The 22,902-nt window shown below is 42.6% G+C and overlaps 1 protein-coding gene across 6 annotated transcripts in view; it reads right to left on the bottom strand.

Moving 5' to 3' along the window:
- Nucleotides 1–22,902, bottom strand: part of Tanc2 (tetratricopeptide repeat, ankyrin repeat and coiled-coil containing 2) — a 312,553-nt gene that overhangs the window by 8,256 nt on the left and 281,395 nt on the right. For 5 of the 6 annotated variants that reach the window (XM_057773318.1, XM_057773320.1, XM_057773321.1 and 2 more), the window contains 9 exons: nt 22,294–22,387; nt 11,367–11,500; nt 10,024–10,147; nt 6,725–6,900; nt 6,315–6,447; nt 5,770–5,799; nt 4,852–4,943; nt 2,955–3,101; nt 787–887 (listed from right to left, as the gene is read on the bottom strand). In XM_057773318.1, coding sequence (XP_057629301.1) covers nt 787–887; nt 2,955–3,101; nt 4,852–4,943; nt 5,770–5,799; nt 6,315–6,447; nt 6,725–6,900; nt 10,024–10,147; nt 11,367–11,500; nt 22,294–22,387 — 1,031 coding nt within the window. The remainder of the gene's footprint in view (nt 1–786; nt 888–2,954; nt 3,102–4,851; nt 4,944–5,769; nt 5,800–6,314; nt 6,448–6,724; nt 6,901–10,023; nt 10,148–11,366; nt 11,501–22,293; nt 22,388–22,902) is intronic. The other variant, XM_057773319.1, reaches the window with a different exon arrangement.

Here is a 22,902-nt window from a genome sequence, read left to right as displayed (position 1 = left end):
CTTATTTAAATGAGGGACATTCCTATCCTCCCAGTTAAAACTACCCGGAAAGGGAACAATCCCAGAGGGAGAGGATTAACAGTTGACTTTCTATAAATACGTTATGACTCTAGGTCACTGCCTACACTGTCACTAGCCTTGGTTTGATTTTTGCAGACATATCCCCCTGGGTCATAGCAACAAATTCCAAACGGTTCCTTCCCATGCAGGGGAGAAGGCAGGTGTTGGGCAGGAGGAATCAAGGACAGTGATTGGCAGATTTTAGCTCCTTCTGGAGGCTTTCTTGCTCAGTGGCCAAGGCACAGCAGATGGGCACAAGAAATGGTGCCACCTCAGCCCTGGCGCAGGGTCTCCTCTCTCTCCCTCTGTACTGTGGTTTAGGTGGGAAGGGCCAGACTTAGAACCCTCTATGGAGGACTAAATAATCTGGGGAGTCCCCAAATGCCTCTAGGAAAGGACAAGAGTGTGAGTGTCCTGTCTCCTGCTGGGAAGGTAGAGAGGAGATGCGGCTCAAGTGGCTTCCTCCTTCATATCTTCATGCCACTGGCTCGGGGCTGAAAAAGTGACTAAGACATAGCATAGGCTTCTTGGAAGAACATGTCTTTTTCCATTTACTTTTCTCCTAAGGTGCTCAGGAGAAGTGCCGATTGTGAACTCTGTCCTGTGCACAAGGCCTGTCCTGGAGAGTCCACAAGGGCAGGCAAATTGGGCACACACCGCAGGGTGACCTGCATGGCCTTGGCCAGATTTTCGGACACTGCTGCTTCTCACCCTCCCCCGCCTCACCTGCTGCTGCGCTTGGCCCTTGCCCTCGCGTAATATGCTTCATAAGATTTCGGTTTCAGTTCCAGGGCCTTAGTAGCAAATTCCTCCGCCATTCCAAAGTCCTGCCATTGTAATAGGTACACAGATGAGTCATTGAAGAGACACACAAAAGACAACTTGGAAATAAAACCAATTATATGTACAATTCTTTGACATTTGTGGTCGAATGCCTGGAGTTTGGGACAAGTCTGGTGCCATACGTTCTCTTCTGCTTTCCTCTGTGTGGCTCTGAAACCACTATGAACTTTATTTGTTCTAAGTATTAAAAAGCTTTTGAATTTGGCCTCTTTCTACTTTTCTAGAAGTTTTTTATATCCCAGAAGCCAAATGTCAGCCCTCTGCAGTAAGGATCTTCAAGTTGGAAACATATCCTCTCCACATGGAGGAGACACAAGAGACCTCAGGTGGCACTCATCCTGCTGTGCTCACAAGACTTTCTGAGGTCACTGAGAATAAACCCCATGGAGTGCAGGACTTGAAGGGTCTGGGTACCAGCAAAGAGCACTGATTGGGCCAAGATGGCATGGGGATGCCAGATAGGCAGGCTCAGTCCTCTGGTCTAATTCAAGCGGGTTGAACAACCCCCGTTTCAGAGGTAAAGCTATGCACAATCTAACATTTAGTGCTATATATACCAGACATAGAATAAGTGTCCCATAAACTGTTCTTTGTATTTCATGTAAACAGCCTAGAACCCCCAATCTTCCTGCTTCTTCCTTGAAGTACTAGCATTACAGATACATGCCACCATGTTCAGCTTAGGTTTTCTCTTCTTTGAATGTCAAGGCCATAGCAGAGCATGATTTTATTCACTATTCCTAAGACGGTATACAAGGCAGATCGAAGGACCTGGGGCACAGGCAAGGATTCGTTAGACATTTCCTACTGAAGTGCAGAGGCTTCTGGTGCTTAGTGCAGTGCTGGTCCATGGGGCACTTATTAGTTCTGTGGATAAATGCATAGCTGTAGAGGAAGCAGGCCAACCTGCATGGGCTATGTTCTGTCCCTCTTGCTTCCTATTTACTTACTTGAGGGATAACCGTTGTTTCTTCCTTGGAGCTAGAACCTACAGTAGGCTCTTGTGCATGCTAAACAAGAACTCTTAGAATATCTTTAAAAAACTGACCAATTGCTAGGGAAAAAGGCACCAGTAGACTGGCACACACTGTTTTGCTACCTTCTCAGGGGGGGGCCAGAGACCTTTGCTATAGACTATATTTTTTTCACATGATTTACTATCTTGTCCCCAATCACATTCCCACTTCCATCTCCACCCAGAGGTATCATGTCCCCACTCCTTTCTACCTAATGTGGTCAGAAATTGTGTCCTCTGAGATGGCCATATCCATCCCAGGGTTCTTTCACTGGTTTTCAGGGCTATAATAGAGGATGCAAAGGTATATGGACAAGTCTTTCTGGACTTGATAGCACAGCCTTTTCTACTGCAGCCAGAACTTTGTCTGGACAGCCGAGTCCCTTACTATCAAAACTTCATGCTTGGTTTGGATTATTTCTATCTCCTGAACAACTGGGAACCTCTGGTGATGACAATGGCTCTGTCATGACTGTAAGCATTTCTGGCATCTAAGAGAGGCTCAGGAGTATCAAATGACCAAAGAGTACTGGCTGAAACTGTACCTGCAAAGAAGTGAAAAGTGTCAAGGACAACTAGGGAGAGGGTAGAGGGCCAGAAGGAGTTTCAAGATTTCATCTAAAGCAAGAAGGGGCATGGCATACTGGGATACACAGGTGAAAACAATTCAACAGTCTCAGAAACTAACTTTGAGGTTAGCCCTGAGGCATATGACTAGGAGTGTACTAGAGAAAGTGACTGCAATCTAGGCCTAACTGCAGCTGAGATTCTGCTGAGAACTGACTGGAGCATGCATGGAGAGGACAGTGTTCCGCTCACTTCAGCGGGGATTGAGAACATGCAGAAACTGCAAAGTACACACGGAACTAGCTTTTCTACAGCCTGAGAGATCTGTACGCAGTGTGGATTTATTTCAATGTCGGGCTAGGACAACCAAGTTTCAATTGGGGCATTTTCGGGGTCCAGTATAAGCTACGGAGGGACATGAACATTCAACTTCCAGCACTGTAGAAAGAGTGGGGATTAGAGGACTTACGTTCATTTTCCTGCGACATCGAGAGAGGTTGAGGAGCAGAGATACTTTTAGCTCCCGGAAGGTTTTCAAGTCCTCACCAAACCCTTCTCTAGGGAATTTCTTCAGAGCATATTGGTAGCGCTGGGCAGCTTCCTTTACTTTACCTTTCTAATGGGGTACAAATGAAGAGTACATTGGTTTGCTGAGTTCTGAGGAGATCCGGTTCCAATCCCTGCCTGCTCTTAGCAGCTGTTATAAAGGTTAAGTCCATTGTTCCTTTGAAGCTGAGGACAGACGTCTAGTCTTTTCTATAGAAACTCCCTTGGCAAGAAAGGGCAGGTTGAAGAGGACATCTAAAATCTCAAGCTGGAGAAACAGAATTTTGGCAAATGGATACAACAGTTTCTGAACTGTTCTCAGGGGCTGATCTTGCTACCTGGGAAATTCCTTCTTTTCTTGAACTGCTCTCATGGGGACACATATGACTTCCTGGTCCCAACACTCCAGAGTGATTGCTCCTCCCTAGGTTCTGGCTTATGTGGCTCCTCTCTGATGTTCTACCTTGCTGTCCCACAGAAAAGATAATTCTCTTCCTCGAGAAAAGCGCAGGACCTAAAATGGTCCAGCGGTGGTGGCTTCTACCTTTACTCCCTTCCTCTGTACAGTCGCAACTCTCTAGGTTGCACCACTTTATTTAGCTTTCATCATCTTTTCATTAGAAATGTAGTCTTCCAAGGTAGAATTCTGGATGTGATTAATATTAGTTCTGTCTATTTACATTAGGAGGCAAAAATCCTTGCTCAGGACAACAGAAGTTATGTTGTGACCAAGATTTGACCTTTTTTTTTTTTTTTTTTTTTTTTTTTTTTTTTTTGAAATAGGGTTTTTCTGTGTAGTTTTGGAACCTCGCCTGGGCTCACTCTGTAGATCAGGCTGACTTTGAACTCACAGAGATCCACCAGTCTCTGCCTCCTGAGTGCTGGGATTAAAGGTGTGTGCCACCACCGCCTGGCTAAGGCTTAGATTCTTGAGAGTGACATAAGGGTCCATAAATATGATACCTACAGTAATGAAGATCTTTGAATTTATGTGATTTTATGTTATCAAGTTTGGATCATGGCTTAAGCTTTCTAAAAGCTATGATTATCATGATGTACTCAAAGGGTGTCCAGGAATTGAATTATGCTTAGGACCTTGTATATTTATAACACAAGGAGGCTTTACTGTCACTTCCTTTTACATCTGTGATGTCTTGAGGATATCTACTGCTAAAAACTGGGTTTTACATCATCTCCATCCTTCAGGGATGGTCAATGAACTGAAACCCTGAGATGGCCAACATGGAATACCCTAAGAGCTTCCTTCTGGCCAACTGTGTATTAACGGTACCTATTTTTTAAACACGTCTGTCATTCATTGAATGACTTTAAGAAAATGTGTAGTAATCACTGTTTATCCTATTAAAAGTGCTATTATTACCATAACCTTTTTTTTTCCAGGCTGCCTTCCAACTCATTCTATAGCCAAAGAGGAATTTTAAAGCTCCTGATTTTTTCCTGTCTCCACTTCCAAAGTGCTGGGATTACAGGTGTGTGCAACCATGCATTAAAAACCAAGATCAATAAAACTGCAAACAGCTATAGTATATGACTTTGCTTTTAACTGCCCCATGAGTTCCTACTTAGAAGATTTCATGTAAAACCTGTTACCAAACTGTGAGTGACCAGGTAAAGCTGGAGTTTCTGTGATGTGCAAGAGGCATGTGCAGGCTGTGCTTGCTTTCCTGTCAGGAAGGTAAAGCACAGAACCCTAACTGAGGAGTAGGGAATGGTTTTCTACCGTTGTTTCAATAGAAAAGAACGAAAACTGTCATGTTTTCAAGATTCTACACGTAGAGAACAGTTCCTCCCGCCCTCACCTTATAAAACATGTCCCCCTCTTCCATCAGCTTGCTCAACAGGATGATCATGATGTCTGGTTTGGAGGTGGCCATCGCCCATGTGGCTGGACCTGTAGTGTACAGGATGCATGATGGGTAAAGAACTCATACAATGTAAGGTGGTAGGAAGCTAGGTGAAAAAAACAGCCTGGGGGAGTTTCTGCTGAGAGAACAACTTGCTCCACAATAACGACCTCATCTTTTAGCCTGGAGTGTTTCAGTACTCCACTGCCAAGAAGCCGCATGGATTTGTTTGTATTCACCTTAAAATAAGAATATCTCAACTGTCCAAGTTTGTGCCACTGGAGTGCAGTGATGTCTGAATGGTACACAGGAGCGCATAACGGCTTAGTTTGTAATTATTTTAAGTCAGAAGTCGGAAGGAAGGGTTTATAGTAAAGGTTACCACAAGATTAGAAAAATCCAAGAAAGAATAATTTATTTTCTATCTGAGGTGGAAAACTCCCACATTTAGACTCAATTTTGAAGTGTGCACTCTGTAGAAGGGAAACCTCATTAAAAATTCTGAAGGCTCCCTTAGAGCTCAGCACCAGATAGACTCCCTGGGGTTCACCTGGAGCCAGGGACACAACTCAAAGGTCAATAGATATGAAACAAACAAGCATTAATAAGGACTATTTCACTCATGAAAGCAAAGAATAAAGTTAAATTGATTAGTTTACTGAGGACTAAATTATTTACCAACTAAGCTTTTTAGTGTTAGTTATTAAAAGTTCAAGTTATTCTCTGCAACAGTCATTAAAAAAATCTTCTTTTAAGGTGAAGTAAATTAAAAGATTAGAGGTGTAGGGAACTCATGCAGGCTAAATCAAAGAGGAGAAGGCAAAGCTGACCAAGCCATCAGACCACGCCTGATGCTGACAGCAGGGAATATACCTCGTGGGCGACTCGGTAACGTCTGACAACCTTCAAAGAAAGGAGAAAATAAAAAGTTGTAGGAGAGGAAAAAAAAATGGATGAAGGTGAAAAAAAATAGAAGGAAAAAGCAGCAGTGAGAGGCAGGCAGCAAAAAGCCAGCACATCAGCCAACCCTGTCTACAGTCTGTGGGTGGGGAGCAGCTGGGACAGCAGCAGCAGGGGCACATACAGAGCAAGGGAAAGCAAAGGCTTATGGTGCTGCAGGGAGCCAGGATGCTCTCAGGGTGGGGCTAGTGCAGAGGCAGCACTATGATGTGCGTAAGCTCAGCGCAGCCTCCTGACTAAGGCTAGAAAGGGCAGGGCAGAGTCATGTGACTCTGGACACAGGTCTCTACAGACTATGGCTCAGATGGTACTCTCTCTGGGCCAGTAGCCTTTGTTCACTTGGACAGTAATTGGACCAGGGCAGAGGGAGAACTATATACATTCACACCAAACACCCATGGCAACCAGACCACTGGCCCCTGGGCACAGATGGTCAATAGCTCCTTTCTTTCTCTTACCTATTTTGGCTCCTTTCTTCAGCAGAGTGACTACGACAGAAGTGTTCCTGCAACCCACTGCCCTATCCAAAGGACGCATCCCACTGTAGTCAACATGCTCAATCATGGCCCCGTGATCCACCAGGAACTGGACCTAGACAAGGAACAAGCAGAACTGTTAACAGGCACAGTGGATACAGCTTGCCCCTTTTCAAATTGCCTGTCTGAACCAGGCTACAGAAATAATTTCAGATCATAGTGATAGTCTTGATTTTGGATAATGGTTTGTATATTCCTGTCCTCTAGAATTATAGATCTGGAGAACGAATTTAGAATCATCAAAATAGTAATTTGCATTAGGTCCTAGATAGCATTATTGATGGCTGACATCCCTGTCCTTACTCTCCTGAGGTCTGTTTAAAGGTACTCACCACCTCAGCATCGCCATAGAAAGCTGCCAGGTCCAGTGGGGTGCGGCCATTCTTGTCAGCATGGTCTGTAGCAGCTCCATTATCAACGAGAGAACGTACTACTGAGAGATGGCCCTTCAAACAAGCCCAGCTGAGGGCTGTCAATCCTTCTTTGTCCATTAGGGCAATAGAGGCACCTACAAAAAAAATGAGAGTCCTATGTCAACAGGTCTGAGGATACAAAACTTTGTAGCAGAAAGAAATGTTGCTATATATTCTGTAACAACAGTTTTACTTCTAGATTTTTCTGTTTTGAGATCAACCCTGGCTGTCAATGGTGACATACACCAGTAATCCCAGCAATGTGGAGGAGCAAGCAGGAAGATCATGAGTTTGAGGCTAGTTTGGACTATACAGTGAGTCTAAGGCCTATCTCCTGACTGCTGTGATTATAGGTGTGTGCCAAACCAGTCTGTATGGTACTGGGGACTGAACCTAGAGCTTTGTGTATGCTAGGGAACCACTCTGCCAGCTAAACTTTATTCCCAGACCCCAAATTAGAGCTTAATTAAAAAACACTTAAGTGTTCCTATTTTACAATATTTTACAAATATGTAGGCTAAATAATTTTTGTTGACTTAGTAAAAACTCACTTAAGTTAAAAAACAAAAACAAAATAAAACACCCAAAGAAAATATAAAAGCAATCATTTCAAAGATCCTGGGTAAGGCAGAACAAACCTCTGGAATCTATGCCTAATGGGTGTCTACGGGCATGTGTCAGACACGGTAGCTTTCTAGAGGTTATCAGTACTGAAGTGACCCTGTTTTTCTGTTGGGTTTAGTTTGTTCTGGAACATTGCTTCATGTCACATCTTAAGAATCTAGGTCTTTCCCTTTGAGTGCTGCTCCCTTCTCTGGCAGAAATAAAGAGAGGTATCATAAAGTCAGACTTGTTAGGCAACTTGTACTGGGGACACAAGAGCTACACTGTACCCTGGAAGAGCAACTCTTGACTCTAGCCACCTTTGAGTTTGAGGTTGTAGGAACAAATCTTCCTTGAAAGGACAGAGCTGAAGCCATAGCAAATCTCTTAGGAGAAGCCTAGCCTTTCTGCTCCTTAGCTGTTCAGGTCTGGGCACAGTTCTTCAAAAAGCTAGGTTTCCTTGAAGGAAAGTACACACACACACACACATATAATTATATATATTTAAGTCTGGTTTATTTACAGTGTAGGCTAACCGGAATGATGTCATCCATGGTTTCAAATCTCACTACCCACTGCTTGATGCAAATCCACAGGCTCCACTAGGTGGTGCTGCAGTGCCACTAGTGATGAGTCTTTTTACTATGTGTTCTGTGACACCATTACTACATAGGGGGCTAAGCTTAAAGCAGCCAGCAAGGGCTGGGATGCTTTACCACTATGCACTTGCAGGAACAAAGCCCACTAGGCTCATAAAGGACACCCCTTTAACTTGTTTCCGTTTACCAAGGATGTATGCTGGAAAATGCCATAAGGAATTTATGTAACTTAACAGTAATATCCCGATTCTCCAAAGAGGGTCTCATTGCTAGCAAGTGTCTTCTCTTTACCTCCTTTAGATTCAAGAACAATTATCAGCCATGCAGTCTGACAAACTGATACCCAGCTTCACCTGGTATGTTGGCACACACCCTTAATCCCAACACTTGGGAGGAAGAGGCAGGTGGATCTGTGTGAGTCTGAGGTTACCCTGGTCTATAAAACAAGTTCCAGGTCTACATAATGAGGCCTGACACCACCAACACAACCAGAAGCAGCCACAGTAAAATTACCCTCTAAAATAGATGCTTATTTACTGGGTATACATTTAAAAACTGAATTTGGGAGATTATTGATTTGAAAGAAAGAGTTCACAATGTGTTGGTTTCATAACAATCTCTCAGGCTATAAAGAAAAAGAGAATGTCAGCATTAGGAGAACTCCACAGTGTATAAGTGGGCAGGCTGGGAGTGGTAAGGCACACCTGTAAACTTGGCTCTCTGGAAGCTAAGACGAGAGGATCACTTCAAGTTTGAATCCAGCCTGGCCAAATATTTATAAAACACACACACACACACACACACACACACACACACACACACACACACACACAGACACACACACACCACAAGAAAGTGCCAGGTAACTGAGGCAGAAAATCAATGTTGTGAGTTAAAAGCCAGCCTGTAATCTTATTTTTAAAAAAGTGAAGGAAAAAAACAAAACAAAAAAACCCAACAGGGCAGGAGCTGCTGGCTTTTCTAATCAACTGAATTAGTAAATTCTTTTTTTGTGGGGGAGTTCAAGACAGAGTTTCTCTGTGTAACAGTTCTAGCTGTCCTGGATGTCTCAAATCTGCCTGCCCTTGCTGGAATTAAAGACATGGATCACCTGGCTGAATTAGTAAATTCTTTTTTTTTTTAAACTTTTTTTATTTAAATTTTTAAAAATTTTACATACTAGCCCCAGTTCCCCTCCTTCCCCCACACCTCCTCCATCTCACCGCCCCCATCCATTCTTCGGACAGGAGGTAATGCATCCCTTGGGGAGTCAAGCCCCCCACCCCAGCAGATCAAGCCACATAACTGTCACCCTCATTCAGAGGGCTTAGTTTGGTCCCATGCAGGACCCCAGATGTCAGTTCACAGTCCCACTAGCTCGGTCAGCCGTCTCTGTGGTTTTTCCAACCATGATCTTGACTCCACTTGCTCATAAGATCCCTCCTCCCTCTCTTCAACTAAGCTCCGGGAGCTCAGCCCAATGCTTGGCTGGGGATCACTGCATCTGCTTCCATCAGTTACTGGATGTAGGTTCTATGACAATTAGGGTAGTCACTAATCTGATTATAAGGGAAGGCCAGATCAGGCACCCTCTCCACTATTGCTAGGAGTCTTAGTTGGGGTCATCCTTGTGGATTCTTGGGAATTTCCCTAGCACCTGGTTATTCCTTAACCCCATAAGAGCTCCCTCTATCAAGACTATCACTTTCATTGCTCTCCCTCTCCATCCTTCCCCAACTCATCCGTCCCATTCCCTCATGGTCCCATCCCTGACCCCTCCCTTTTATCACTCTCCCAGTTACCCAGGAGATCTTAACTATTTCTCTTTCCTGGGCCCTCCATTTGTGTCCCTCATAAGGTTCTTTTTTTTTTTTTTTTTTTTTTTTTTTAAATCTAGCTTCTCTGGGGTTGTGGGCCTTGATAATCCTTATAAATTCTTAACATGTAATGAAAGTCAGGAGAAATTCAGTGCGTTATTATGGGCTTTACTCACAGCTCTGGCCTCTCAGGACTTACCTTGTGCAAGTAGAAAGTCCACGGTTCCTAGATGGCCTTCAGAAGCAGCCATCATTAGGGGAGTACGACCCTGCTTGTCTGCCATGTTGACATCAGCTCCGTGGGTAAGTAACAGGTCAACAATCTGCAAGTGCAGCGAAGCAGAGGCTGGTTACTCTCAGAGCTGCTGAGATGACATGCACGTGGTCTCCTACAGTGTGGAGGACTACTTGCAGAGAGTCCTCTCTATGAGCAGCTTTCTACTTATGAGTTTCTGTACAGCTCTAGTGACACAAGACTTACTTTCTTAACTCCCTTAGGGATAAGCAAATGAAGATTCACTGCTGAACATCTGACTACGACATTAAGTTAGAAAAAAAGACAAGCTGTGGTCTGAACCATCCCATAATGGAAGTTCCAGCCCAAGTAACCAGCTATGCCAGTTCCATTTTATTATTCTCTGGAGGCTGCAAGCCTGCAGCACCAACAACATTGCCACTGAACTGACTACAATAAAGTGCTTCTGGTAACAGCAGTGTCTTTTGTTAAGCACTGTTTGGCTTCTGGAGTCTTTTTTCCTACTCAAGTACTTCCAAACAGCATTGTCAGTATAATTTCTTTTCCATCCTAGTGTATAAGTTAATGGTTTTTCTAGAGTCCAAACCTCTGGAAAGACCAAATAACTAGAGTATGCACATAGTGTGTTTTCTTCCGGCAAGTCTGGAACCTTTGAGTAACTGGTCTGCAGGGGTCTGCTGAGATGTCTACCTCTCAATCAACTGGCAAATACTGTCACATTGAAACGGCGGTTTCTTCATGACCACAGCAAATCAATTTAGCTCACAACAATGGTTTGGAGTGTTAATTCCTCACCCACTCCTTCTTTTGAGCAGGGTCTCACTACGTAGCTCTGGTTATTCTAGAACTCACTCTGTAGACCAGGCTGTGACCTTGAACTCAAGAGATTCATCTGCCTCTGGGATTTAAGGTGGGCACCACCACACCAGGTGAATGTTAATTTCTTCTTCTTCTTCTTTTTTTTTTTTGGTTTATCGAGACAGTGTTTCTCTGTGGCTTTGGTGCCTGTCCTGGAGCTAGCTCTTGTAGACCAGGCTGGTCTCGAACTCACAGAGATCCGCCTGCCTCTGCCTCCCGAGCTGCTGGGATTAAAGGCGTGCGCCACCACCGCCTGGCTTGAATGTTAATTTCTTACACTGTCAATTGAGTGAACATTAGTAACAAAGGCCCATGTCCTCAGGTCTGAAGATTGCTGAGAAGCCCATTTGTGGCTTCTTTTCTTTGGATCAGAAGTTTCTACCTGGAACTCATTCTTTCCAGAGGGCCGAAAGCGGCACCGTACTTACCTGCCAGTGGCCCTGGCGAACAGTGCTGAAAAGGGGCACCGCTCCTCTGCGGTTTGGCTGGGCCACAGCTGCCCCTTGTTCCAGAAGCAGACGGCACACATCCAGTTTGCCCCTTCCTGCTGCGGCTGTCAGGGCTAAGGGCAGATAACAAATACTGAGGATGGACAGCTCTTCTCTTTTCTAGTGTTCAATGTTAAACATGGATTAATATGCTTGTAAATGCTATGTTTTATGCAAACACAGTAAATTACTATGTCTGATTAATGTAATCAATTAACAACTAATGTAACAACTTTATTTCCAAGAATAATAATCTTGGCTGCCTTCTCCAGAAAGGATATTTTTGAAGAAAAATAATAAGGACATTAAAAAGGGATCACACTATCTGGGGCTAATCATAATGAATTAACTGAAAAATCACTCTGGTCAAATTCACCTAGTTTCACTTTTCCTATACCAAGATTGTCTTTGCTATGGGTATATCTCTGTTTTGAGGTTCTTAACCTATCAATCTATGTGTGAATGGGATCTAGAGAAGAAACTGCAGAGAAAATCAACTGGACAAAGTATTGGTCGACTTCTACTCCTGTGTTCTCAAATCCTAAGAGTCAAAGGCAGGAATTGTAGTTTAAGACTATTCGTTTCCTTTAAACTAATTAAGATAATAAGTTTTAGAAAAGAGATTAGCAAGCACGACTGTCAGAACTGTCCGTGTAAAATGGTCTTAGAGACAAGAAAAGAGCTGTGAAAAAGACAACTTTTTTCCCGATTATTGGGGCAGGGGTTGGGGCTGCACATAGCCCAGGCTAGCCTCAAACTCACTCTGTAGCCAAGGATGACCTGGTTAGGGATTGCAGGTACAACAATACACCAGGCTTTCTTCTTCTAAACATAAAACATTGGAGTCACAGACTTACAAGTAGCTATAAAGAGAATATAAAGGATATAGGAGAAAGAAATTAATATTTTTTCTTTTTTCTTCAGTGTAGTGGACATTCTGAATACATATTTCATTTTCTGTACCGTTTGTACAGTAGGGAGAATAATTGGAGATACAAGGCCCATCTTGTAACAGACATTTATTTAACCATGGCATTTCAAATGCATAGTTTTATTTATTATTTGGAGGTAAGGTCTCCCCTATGTACCCCAGGCTGGGCTGGAACTTAGTGTTCCTTTTTAGCTCCCCAATGCAGGTTTATGCTACCACACCTAGCTGAAATTTGTTGTTTTACTAATAAAAACCCCACCTCTCTGTGTGTATGGTATTTGTGTGCTGATGTGTGCCCATGTATGTACAGGTTGTCAGAGGCTGACATCAGTGTCCTCCTTATTCTCTGTTGTGATCTGAATAAGATGGCTTCCACCTCCATAGATTTGAATATTTGAATGCTTTGTCACCAGGGAGTAGAGTTTTTAATATTAAAATGATTAGGAGGTGTGGCCTTGTTGGAGGAAGTGTAGAATAGGCTTCAGGTTTCAAAAGTCCATGATAGACTCCATCTCTGTGCTGTGGAATCAGTATGTAGCTCTTCGCTACTGTCCTAGCCCCATACTTGCCACTATGCTCCCTGTCACAATGGACTGACCCTCTGAAACTGTAAGCAAGGCCCCAACTCCATGCTTTCTTCTGTAAGAGTTGCTGTGGTCATGGTGCCTCTTCACAGAATACTGACTAAGACATTCTCCATTTGACTTTTTTTGAGACAAGATCTCTCATTGAACCTAGAGCTCACTGATTCAGCTGGCTAGCAAGCTCCTGAATTACACGTGTCTCTGCTTCCCCAGTTCTGGGTTTACACATGTGTGCCACTGTGTCCAGTTTTTTATGTGGGTGCTGGAGATCTAAACTCAGGTCCTATGTTTGTGGGACAAAACTTTTCCAAGCTCTCTTCCCAGTCCTGAATGTAATGTTTTAAAGACTGGACAAAGGGTAGGAAAAATAGAAAACTATTAGAAAATAATTAAGAGTTATGCTTTGTTAAAGAGAAAGAGAACTAGAGAGACATACAGAGAGACAGAGAGAGGAAGAGAGAATGTAGCTGTTTCCCCATCTTCCAAACTGATTTGGAAAACTGACATAGTAGGCTGACAAAAGGTCCTTACTTACTTATTACAGCCATATCTTCTAATGACAACATACAAACTATTAGGCTACACTATAGATGCTGGGCCCTCACTGACTCCTCTTAGATACTGGGTTGTTTTTTTTTTTTTTAATTTACTCAGGAGATCTTGTCTTCTTCTACTTCCCATATAGATTAGATCTATGTATGTCTCTCTTAGAGTCCTCATTGTTGTCTAAGTTCTCTGGGATTGTGATTTGTAGGCTGTTTTTCTTTGCTTTATGTTTAAAAACCACCTATGAGTGAGGACATGTGATAATTGTCTTTCTGAGTCTGGGTTACCTCACTCAAAATAATGTTTTCTAGCTCCATCCATTTTCCTGCAAAATTCAAGATGTTATTTTTTTCTGCTGTGTAGTACTCCATTGTGTAAATGTACCACATTTTCCTTATCCATTCTTTGGTCGAGGGGCATTTAGATTGTTTCCAGGTTCTGGCTATGACAAACACAGTTTCTATGAATATAGATGAGCACATGTCCTTGTGGCACGATTGAGTATTCTTTGGATATATACCCAAAAGTGGTATTACTGGGTCTTGAGGAAGGTTGTTTCCTAATTTTCTAAGAAATTGCCACACTGACATCCAAAGGGGCTGTGCCAGTTTGCATTCCCACCAGCAGTGTAGAAGTGTTCCCTTTTCCCCACAACCTCTCCAGCATAAGTTGTCACCAGTGTTTTTGATCTTGGCCATTCTTACAGGTGTAAGATGGAATGTCAGAGTTGTTTTGATTTGCATTTCTCTGATGACTATGGATGCTGAACATTTTCTTAAGAGACTTTCAGTCATTTTAGATTCCTCTGTTGAGAGTTCTCTGTTTAGGTCTGTACTCCATTTTTTTTTTTTATTGGATTATGTGTTCTTTTGGTGACCAATTTCTTGAGTTCTTTGTATATTTTGGAGATCAGACCTCTGTCTGATGTGGGGTTGGTGAAGATCTTTTCCCGTTCTGTAGGCTGTTGTTTTGTCTTTGACTATGTTCTTTGCTTTACAGGAACTTTTCAGTTTCAGGAAGTCCCATTTATTATTTCTCTCAGTGTCTGTGCTGCTGGGCTTATATTTAGGAAGTGGTTCCCTGTGCCAATGCATTCAAGTGTACTTCTTACTTTCTCTTCTATAAGGTTCAGTGTAGCTAGCTTTATATTGAGGTCTTTGATCCATTTGGACTTAAGTTTTGTACATGGTGATAGATATGAATCTATTTTCATTCTTCTACAAGATACTGGATTGTTGACTGTAGTTTTGGGTCTGCAGGACCTGACTCTTCACGTGCTCCAATAGATCATAGATGGGGTAGATGCTGGGGTGGGCCAATTTGTAACCTAGGTTCTGGCCTGGGTAATGCAGAGTTTGTCAGCCTGCCAGCTCTCCCTTGTCCTCACCATCAGGGTGAACTCTCCAGCACTGCCTGACTATCTCCCCCCACCACCCCATAAGTGATGAGCAAGGGGCGGGGCCAGTTCTCCCTTCACATCCTCAGGGCTGACTCTCCTACACCGACACCATCAGGGCCAGCTGTACTGTGTTGCCCTGGCAAGGTGCAGGGGCCATTCTCCCACGTGCTGCAGCTGGTGATGGGCAGGGCCAGCTCTCCTATTCTTACGACCTCAGGGCCAGCTCTCCCACCTCTCACAGTCACGAGGGTGGGGGTGGTGAGAGGGCAAATTTCCCTTGCCCACACCACCATATCACAGACGAATCACACAGGACAGATCTCCCACATTCGCATTCTCAGGGCAATCCAACCCTTCCTTCACCCCACCCCCCACATCAGTAGGGTCAGCTCTACTTTGCTGCCCAAGTGACCAAGTGAGGTGCAGGGCTCACTTTCCTGAGTGCTGCAGTTGGTAAGGGGGAGGGTCAGGCCCCTCACCTACACAGGTGGTAGGGAAGGAGGGGTAGGACATCTTTCCCTCACCAGTTATCCCACTCTTACATCCTCAGGGCCAGTTCACCTGCACTTCTGCCAACAGTGTCAGCTCTACTATGCTGCCCAGCTGATGAGCAGGGCCTGCTTTCCTGAGTGCTATAGCTGGGAAGGGGCAGGGTCAGCTCCCTTGTCTGTTGTTGGCAATCATGGGTAAAGGGGGCAATTGTTCCCCATCCACACCTCCACCTGACAGACAAGTAGTGGGGACAGCTCCCTCATGTTCACAACTTTGGGGCTGGTTCACCCACATCTCTGCCAACAGGGTCAGCTCTACTGTGTTGCCCAGGCAAGGTGCAAGACCTCCTCTCCTGAGTGCTGCAGCTGGTGAGGGGCAGGGGAAGCTCTCATGCTCTTATGACTTCAGTGCCAGCTCTCCCAACCACCTCAGGTATAGAGGGATGGGGTGGGAGTGGGGGAGGCAGAAACCAGAGGCCTGGAACCAGACCAGACCAATGACTGTTTGCAATGAACACTTACACGTTAAGCTATATGGACAAAAGCCTTTACTGCAAGACTCACTGTGTCACACTGCAGCTTCCACGATGAGACTGATTTTTTTCTTTTTCCTTTTCTCCTCTTAAATTTTATTTTATTGGGGAGGGTTACAAGGGCAGAGGGCAGATATGAATGGATGGGGAAATGAATGGGATCGAGATGCATGATGTGAAAGACACAAAGAATAAAAAGTTAAAAAACTATTAGGCATGCACAGATGTTTTAGCTTTCAAATGTTGGACTCTAATCAAGGAAGTCCTGAAATTCAAATTAACTAGTCACTTGTAATTTTTTTTAACCTAAAAATTATGGCATTTAAAATATTTACATTTGGGGGCTGAAGAGACAGCTCAGAGGTTAAGAGCACTGGCGGCTCTTCCAGAGGACCCTGGTTCAATTCCCAGCACCCACATGGCAACTCACAAGTTTCTGTAACTCCAGTTCCAGGAGATCTGATGCATTTACATGTATGCAAGCAAATCAGCTACACACAAAATAAAAATAAATCTTTAAAAAATGTACATTATTTATTTGTGTGTGTGTGTGTGTGTGTACATACACACACACACAAACAAAATGTGGACAGAGAACACCTTGTAGGTTTTAGTTCTCCTCTGAGACAGAACTCAGGACATTAGGCTAATGAGTGTGTGCCCTTATTCACTGAGCCATCTTGCTGGCCTGGCATTGCCTTTGGGTCTGGCTTAATTATCTATAACTGAACCACATGCAAAATTAAAACTCCCTATAATTTATACAAAGCTAAGCTTTCAAATAATCTGTTCCTGCCCTAAAGGTAAGTGGGTTCATAAGGGAAAATGTGGCAATTTTTTGAAAATATATGTACTCAATTTTATTTTGCAACTCTTGGCAATGGTTTTTCTGTTTAGTCTGTCACAGGAGAGCAGAGCTTGGTCCTCTCTGCAGTGAAGGTCACTTTTAAGTCTTAAATGAATGTACACAGGGGTTAATGTTAAGACTGGTTCTAGTTCTACTTCTCAAGTTCATACACACACACACACACACACACACACACATATACATACATTTTTTTTTTTGGAGACAGAGTCTCTTTACACATCCCTGAACTCAATATGTACACCAGGCTGACCTCAAACTCACAGATCCACTTGCCTCTGCCTCTTGAGTGCTGGAATTAAAGGTGTGTGACACACACCCAGCTCAAACTCTTATTTTTAACAGTTTAAAAAGTCGCTAGCCATGCACAGGCATTTTGATCACAAGAGTAGCTAAAAACTTAGACATGCTCTGCAACTCAAAAAAAAAACCACTTGAGCCGGGCGGTGGTAGCACACGCCTTTAATCCCAGCACTTGGGAGGCAGAGGCAGGTGGATCTCTGTGAGTTCGAGACCAGCCTGGTCTACAAGAGCTAGTTCCAGGACAGGCTCCAAAACCACAGAGAAACCCTGTCTCGAAAAACCAAAAAAGAAAAAAGAAAAAAAAAAAACACTTGGAAAATTTCTGATTCCTATTTTGATTCTGTTTAAAGTAACTACTAGGTTATAGGGTTGTGGCAAACTTCCACGTGTGTATGGGCCAAGAACATTCCTTTTCTTAAAACAAAACTGATAGCACCCTGGAGAAAATAAGACTAGTATTTCAGAACCAAGCCTTTCACTAGTGACGCCAGTCCACAGAGCACATTGTTCACAGACAGTGCTCGCCTGGAAAGCGGCACTGACTACCTCTGGTTGGCCCATTTCCCTCTATGGAATGACACATTTTTACAAGAGAGAACATTCCATTTGGCCTTTTTCTTTGTTGTATAATCTCTGTTGTTTAGGTTATGATGTCATTTGGCAGCAGCCTTCAGATGTTAGCTAGACATGGTTATTAATGCAGCTGGCCAATTTCATCTCAAAACAATGCAACTATGTAGAATGGAGTCTGTACTTCTTAAAATCATGGCCAAAAAGTTGCTTTAAATGGATTCTATGAATATTATCAAAAAACTGTTAAAGAGTTTTTAGAAGAAAGGAGATTAAGGCAAAAGCACTGTTCATAAACCATAGCAGTTAGGAGAAAAAAATCTCTTCCCAAGAGACCAGAAACAGACTTTATTTTCAGAGCTGGTCAGCATCTGATGAGATTAACTGACACAAATAGTTTGTGGTGTATGTGTGTGTGCACGTGCATGTGCACACACGTGTGCATACATGCTTGAAGAGGCAGGTATGATATAGCTCAGAGATGGGCTTGGATAGAATGCTGACACTAAGTTACACTAAACAGATTACTGAAAAACAAATGATTCTTTTATCTATTTATATCTTGAAGTATTACAACATATAAAATCAATGAAGGAAGGTGGTTGCGGAGACAAATTGATTACTGCACCTAAAACATTAAATATTAATAGAGTTATCTGTTACATGCTGTCTAGTCTCAACAAACTCATGGTTGACTATGGAAAACATAAATACGCTACAGTGTGATAATCACAACAGTGACATTCTGTGGTATTGAGATGGCAGAGAAGTAGTGTCTCATAAGGCCTCCAAGGAGAGGGCAATCTGGGTTGTATGATACAAGGTACAAAAAGACAAGAAGGAATGTTAGGCAAAGGCATGTATAAAGGCACTGAAGTGGGACGCAATGTATGTTTGTTATTACTAGAATTGCCAGAGAAGATAAACAATACATGAGACTGGGGATCATGACTGGTCTTACACTACAGTAAAGAATTTAATTCTACAAACAGTAAACAAAGGTTGGTAAGTAGGAAAGTGACATTAGACTATGATGTAAAAGATCTATCTTTGGCTACATTCTGGAGCACGAATCACCAGAGAGTAAGGCAGAGAGTCCTAAAGGTCAGCAAGTAGACAGCTGCAATAATCTTGGCCAAAGATACACAGGTACAAAGTATGAGAATCTTATTTTGTGAAGTCGGCCTCTATAGCTGCTAGGAGCTCTAAGTGGCTGGTTCTGGTCTACACCTATACACAAGGAGCAGGACAGGACAATGTGTCACCTTACTGCTTTTCTTGTGTTGTTCCCCAAGAAGTCTGAGACAATCCTGTGAGAGGAGACAGATGTGGGAACTTTGCCAGTAGGCCACGACCTCGTGGTGATGCGTAGATTAATAGGAATGGTTTGACTTAAGCTATAAGAGTTATCTAGAAATATGCGCAAGCTAATAGGTCAAGCAGTGTTGTAAATAATATAGTTTCTGTGTGAATATTTTGAGTTAGCGCAGTCAGGAATAAACGAACATCCTCTGCCAATAGTCAGGGTTGTAGATATGAGACTTCCACCAGCTTAAAAATAAATATATAACTTGGGCTGGAGAGATGGCTCAGTGGTTAAGAGCATGGACTGTTCTTCCAGAGGACCTGAGTTCAATTCCCAGCAACAACATGGTGGCTCACAACCATCTATAATGAGATCTGGTGCCCTCTTCTGGAATGCAGGCATACATGGAGGAAGAATGTTGTATACATAATAAATAAATAAAATCTTTAAAAATAAATAAATAAATAACTTATATAAATACATATAAGATTTTACCATTGCAGCAAATAAGAGACTTCCACCAGCTTAAAAATAAATACATAACTTATATAAATACATACAAGATTTTACCATTGCAGCAAATATCACAATGCAATGGGCCATAATAAGTTTTAAACTGTGTGTTATAAATTAGAAAAAAAACCATGCAGACTTAGTTCAAATCACTGCAGTTAAAGAAGTAAGCTGAAGTCCATGCTACATTAGCACTAAGTTGTAGGGTTGTTTTTACATAGCAAAGACACCAGCCTTTTTCCAAAATCTCTCTGAAATCCAATAATTTTGTCTTGGTTTTGTTTTGATATACAGCCTTGCTACATAACTGTGGCTAGCCTGGAACTTGCTATGTAGACCATGTGCAATAATCCTCTCTAGTGTTGGAGTTACAGGTGTATGCAACTGTGGCTTTCCTCAGGTAACTTTTTATAGATCCAGAAATTATATTTTGTCCAAATGTATATTTAACAGTTTTAACAGTAAAATTGTTGCATGTAAATATCAACTTTAATATGACACAATTCTGACTATAAGCTAATGCACATGGAATTTTCATCTTTAGATTTTTGAGGTATAGTAGTATTAATAAAAATTCATGTGCTTTTAAGTATGAGATATTTTAAAATTTTTATATAATACAGCATACATGTAACGAACAGTCAAAGATTAACTTAGGAAATTGGTCTTTTATCATGTGGGTTCAGGGGATAAAACTCAAGTCAACATGGTAGGTTGGCAGCAAGTGCCTTTCTCTTTTAAGCCACTGCACCAACCAGGTTATAAAGTTTTATTTGAATAAAAAATTCATACTCAGCTGGGCAGTGGTGGCAAACACTTTAATCCTAGCACTCAGGAGGCAGAGGCAGGAAGATCTCCGAGTTTGAGGCCAGCCTGGTCTACAGAGTGAGTTCCAGGACAGCCAGGTATACACAAAGAAACCCTTTCTTGTAAAACCAAAAAAGAAGCAAAATAACAAGAACAAAACCCAAACAAACCAACCTCCTCCCGAAAAGAAATTCATACTTAATAAAAATTAAGCCTCCTGCATATAGTTAGTTTATACGTGTGTGTGTGTATGTGTGTGTGTTTGCACATTTACCAGTGGAAGTCAGAGGTTGAAGTCTTGGGGTTCTTCCTTAATCTACCTTAGTTTTTGAGACAGGGATTTTCACTGTTGTTTCTGTTAGACTGGGATCTGCCTGTCTCCGTTCTCCCAGTGTTGGGGTTACAGATTATGCTGCTGTGCTTGACTTTTTTTTTTTTTTTTTTTTGGTTTTTCGAGACAGGGTTTCTCTGTGGTTTTGGAGCCTGTCCTGGAACTAGCTCTGTAGACCAGGCTGGTCTCGAACTCACAGAGATCTACCTGCCTCTGCCTCCCAAGTGCTGGGATTAAAGGCGTGCGCCACCACCGCCCGGCTGTGCTTGACTTTTATGTGGGTGCTGGGGATAGAAACTCAGAATCTCATACTTGTATGGCAGGCAGTGAGCTGTACCCAGTGAGTCATCTCCCACACAATTTATACCCTTTTGAACCATTCTAAGAATTTCTTTGAAGTATAGCACTAGAATAAGTTTTGATATTCCACTTTATGATTATTGGCTTTATAATATCTTCCCATTATGACTGCTGGACCGTGGCATTTTTGGCCATCCTCCTTGGTTAGAAGGGGTCTATCAGGAGGTATGGCAACACTGTATTGGAGAAGGGTTGCTGAGAGGACAGGTAAACTAACATGTCTCTTTTGCAGTTCTAGGTCCCATATGGAGAATCCTGGCTGGTCCCCGTCCTCTAACTTCTCTCAGGATGGGGCTCCTGGGACAGCAGCTGTTTCCAGCTGCACATTTTCCTTTCATCTATCATGGGCTCTTAAGCTGCAGCTGCCTGGCACCTGCTCTCTTTGGCTTTTACAGAGGGAGAAATTATTTGAGAAGGAAATTCCTGAGCTCTGGACCATCACACATGTAAAAGAAGTCATGAAACCTATGTATAATTTTAGCAGGGGTGAAAGAAAGCAATTCAACAAGTTGTTATAAAGTTTGGTTAAGTTCAAAATTCTTATGTGATTTTTAACATTCTCAACCTTTACCAAAATGCATACCCTTCTTCTTTAGTGAAATACGTTACCTACCTTTGCCATCTCAATATTAGTCTTTCTCCTGGCAAAGATGACACATATCTGTGGTAACTCTACTGTTTTCCCTGCCCCAGTTTCAGAAAGACACACCAAAGCTTACTAATGTTTCTCCAGATGCTCCAGTGGAGACTTGGAGAAAAGACAACGTTCATTTCTTGAACAAGGAAGAGGCCACTGCTGGGGAAGCCATGGCTAAATGATAAAGAAAATGTCACTGTAGACCCAGAGGGATTGCAGTACATCAGTCTGCATCTAGCTAGCAGCTCTAGTCACAAGGTAAAGCCTAATAGTATTAGATAGCCATAATAACATCTGGTTAAGCCAGAGATGTGGACGAAAGGGGCATCCTCACAGTTTATAACTAGAGGTTGAATGTTATTTTGGGAAGAAAGGAAAAGGAAGCAGTATAAGGATCATACGAACAAAAGAAAGGCCACCATTATTTTCTGTTTTGATTACCATATTGTAGGGGAAAGCTTGTCTTTTAAAAATAGTTGGAAACAAGAGTGGTGATTTTTTTTTTTTTTTTAAAGAGCTGATGGCAGAGAATTCAAAGGGAAAGTAGGCGAGGAAAGCTGACCTGGTCTCCAACACAAAAGTCTAAGACAGAGCGCCAAAGAATGCCAGACTTAAAATAATGGTATGAGAGACGCAGAAAGTCTACATAAGTACAACACCCCACTAAGATACTGATGCCCAAGAGAAGTACCTGTCTCTCCCCAGAGACTGTCAAAACTGTTGATCTGAGCTCGCTCCACTTCCTCTTCATCTTTTTCTGGAAGATCAAGTAGGTAGGAGACAATCTGAAACAAGAACTCACGTCAGCTCACTGCAGGCGACAAGCTGTGCTGCTGGCACCACTCTGGGAGCTGTGGAAGACAATCCTCCAAGCACCACTAACTTTCTTAAGTACAAAAGAAATCAGTTTTGATTTTCTCAAAGAAACCCCCAACTGTTCTGATGGAAAGCTGTCCTATCAGATAGAGTTTACATTTTTTCTTTAATATAATCCATACAGCATGTGATTTAAAAATTACATATTCTTATTTAAACTAATGACAATAAGAACTCAGGAAAGAAATATGGAAAAAACTGAGGCCTATATCTCTTTAAAGCGATTGTTATCTTTTTTCCTCTCAGAAGTATGAGGGCTGTCTGTGAGGTGGGAAGGAGAATGACTGACTGTAAACCACAACCAAAGGTGACAGCTGTTTCCAGGACACTGATTGTACCGTTAAAGATAAAAGACTTTCCCTAGATGATACAAATTTCCATTTGGCTTTATATTCCCTTGGTGAGAGCTCATGCCAGCTGCGAG

The sequence above is a fragment of the Chionomys nivalis genome, chromosome 7, assembly GCF_950005125.1.
Source record: "Chionomys nivalis chromosome 7, mChiNiv1.1, whole genome shotgun sequence".
NCBI lineage: Eukaryota > Metazoa > Chordata > Mammalia > Rodentia > Cricetidae > Chionomys > Chionomys nivalis.
The sequence above is the reverse complement of the archived record's forward strand: the minus strand, read 5'-3'. Positions and strand labels throughout refer to the sequence as shown.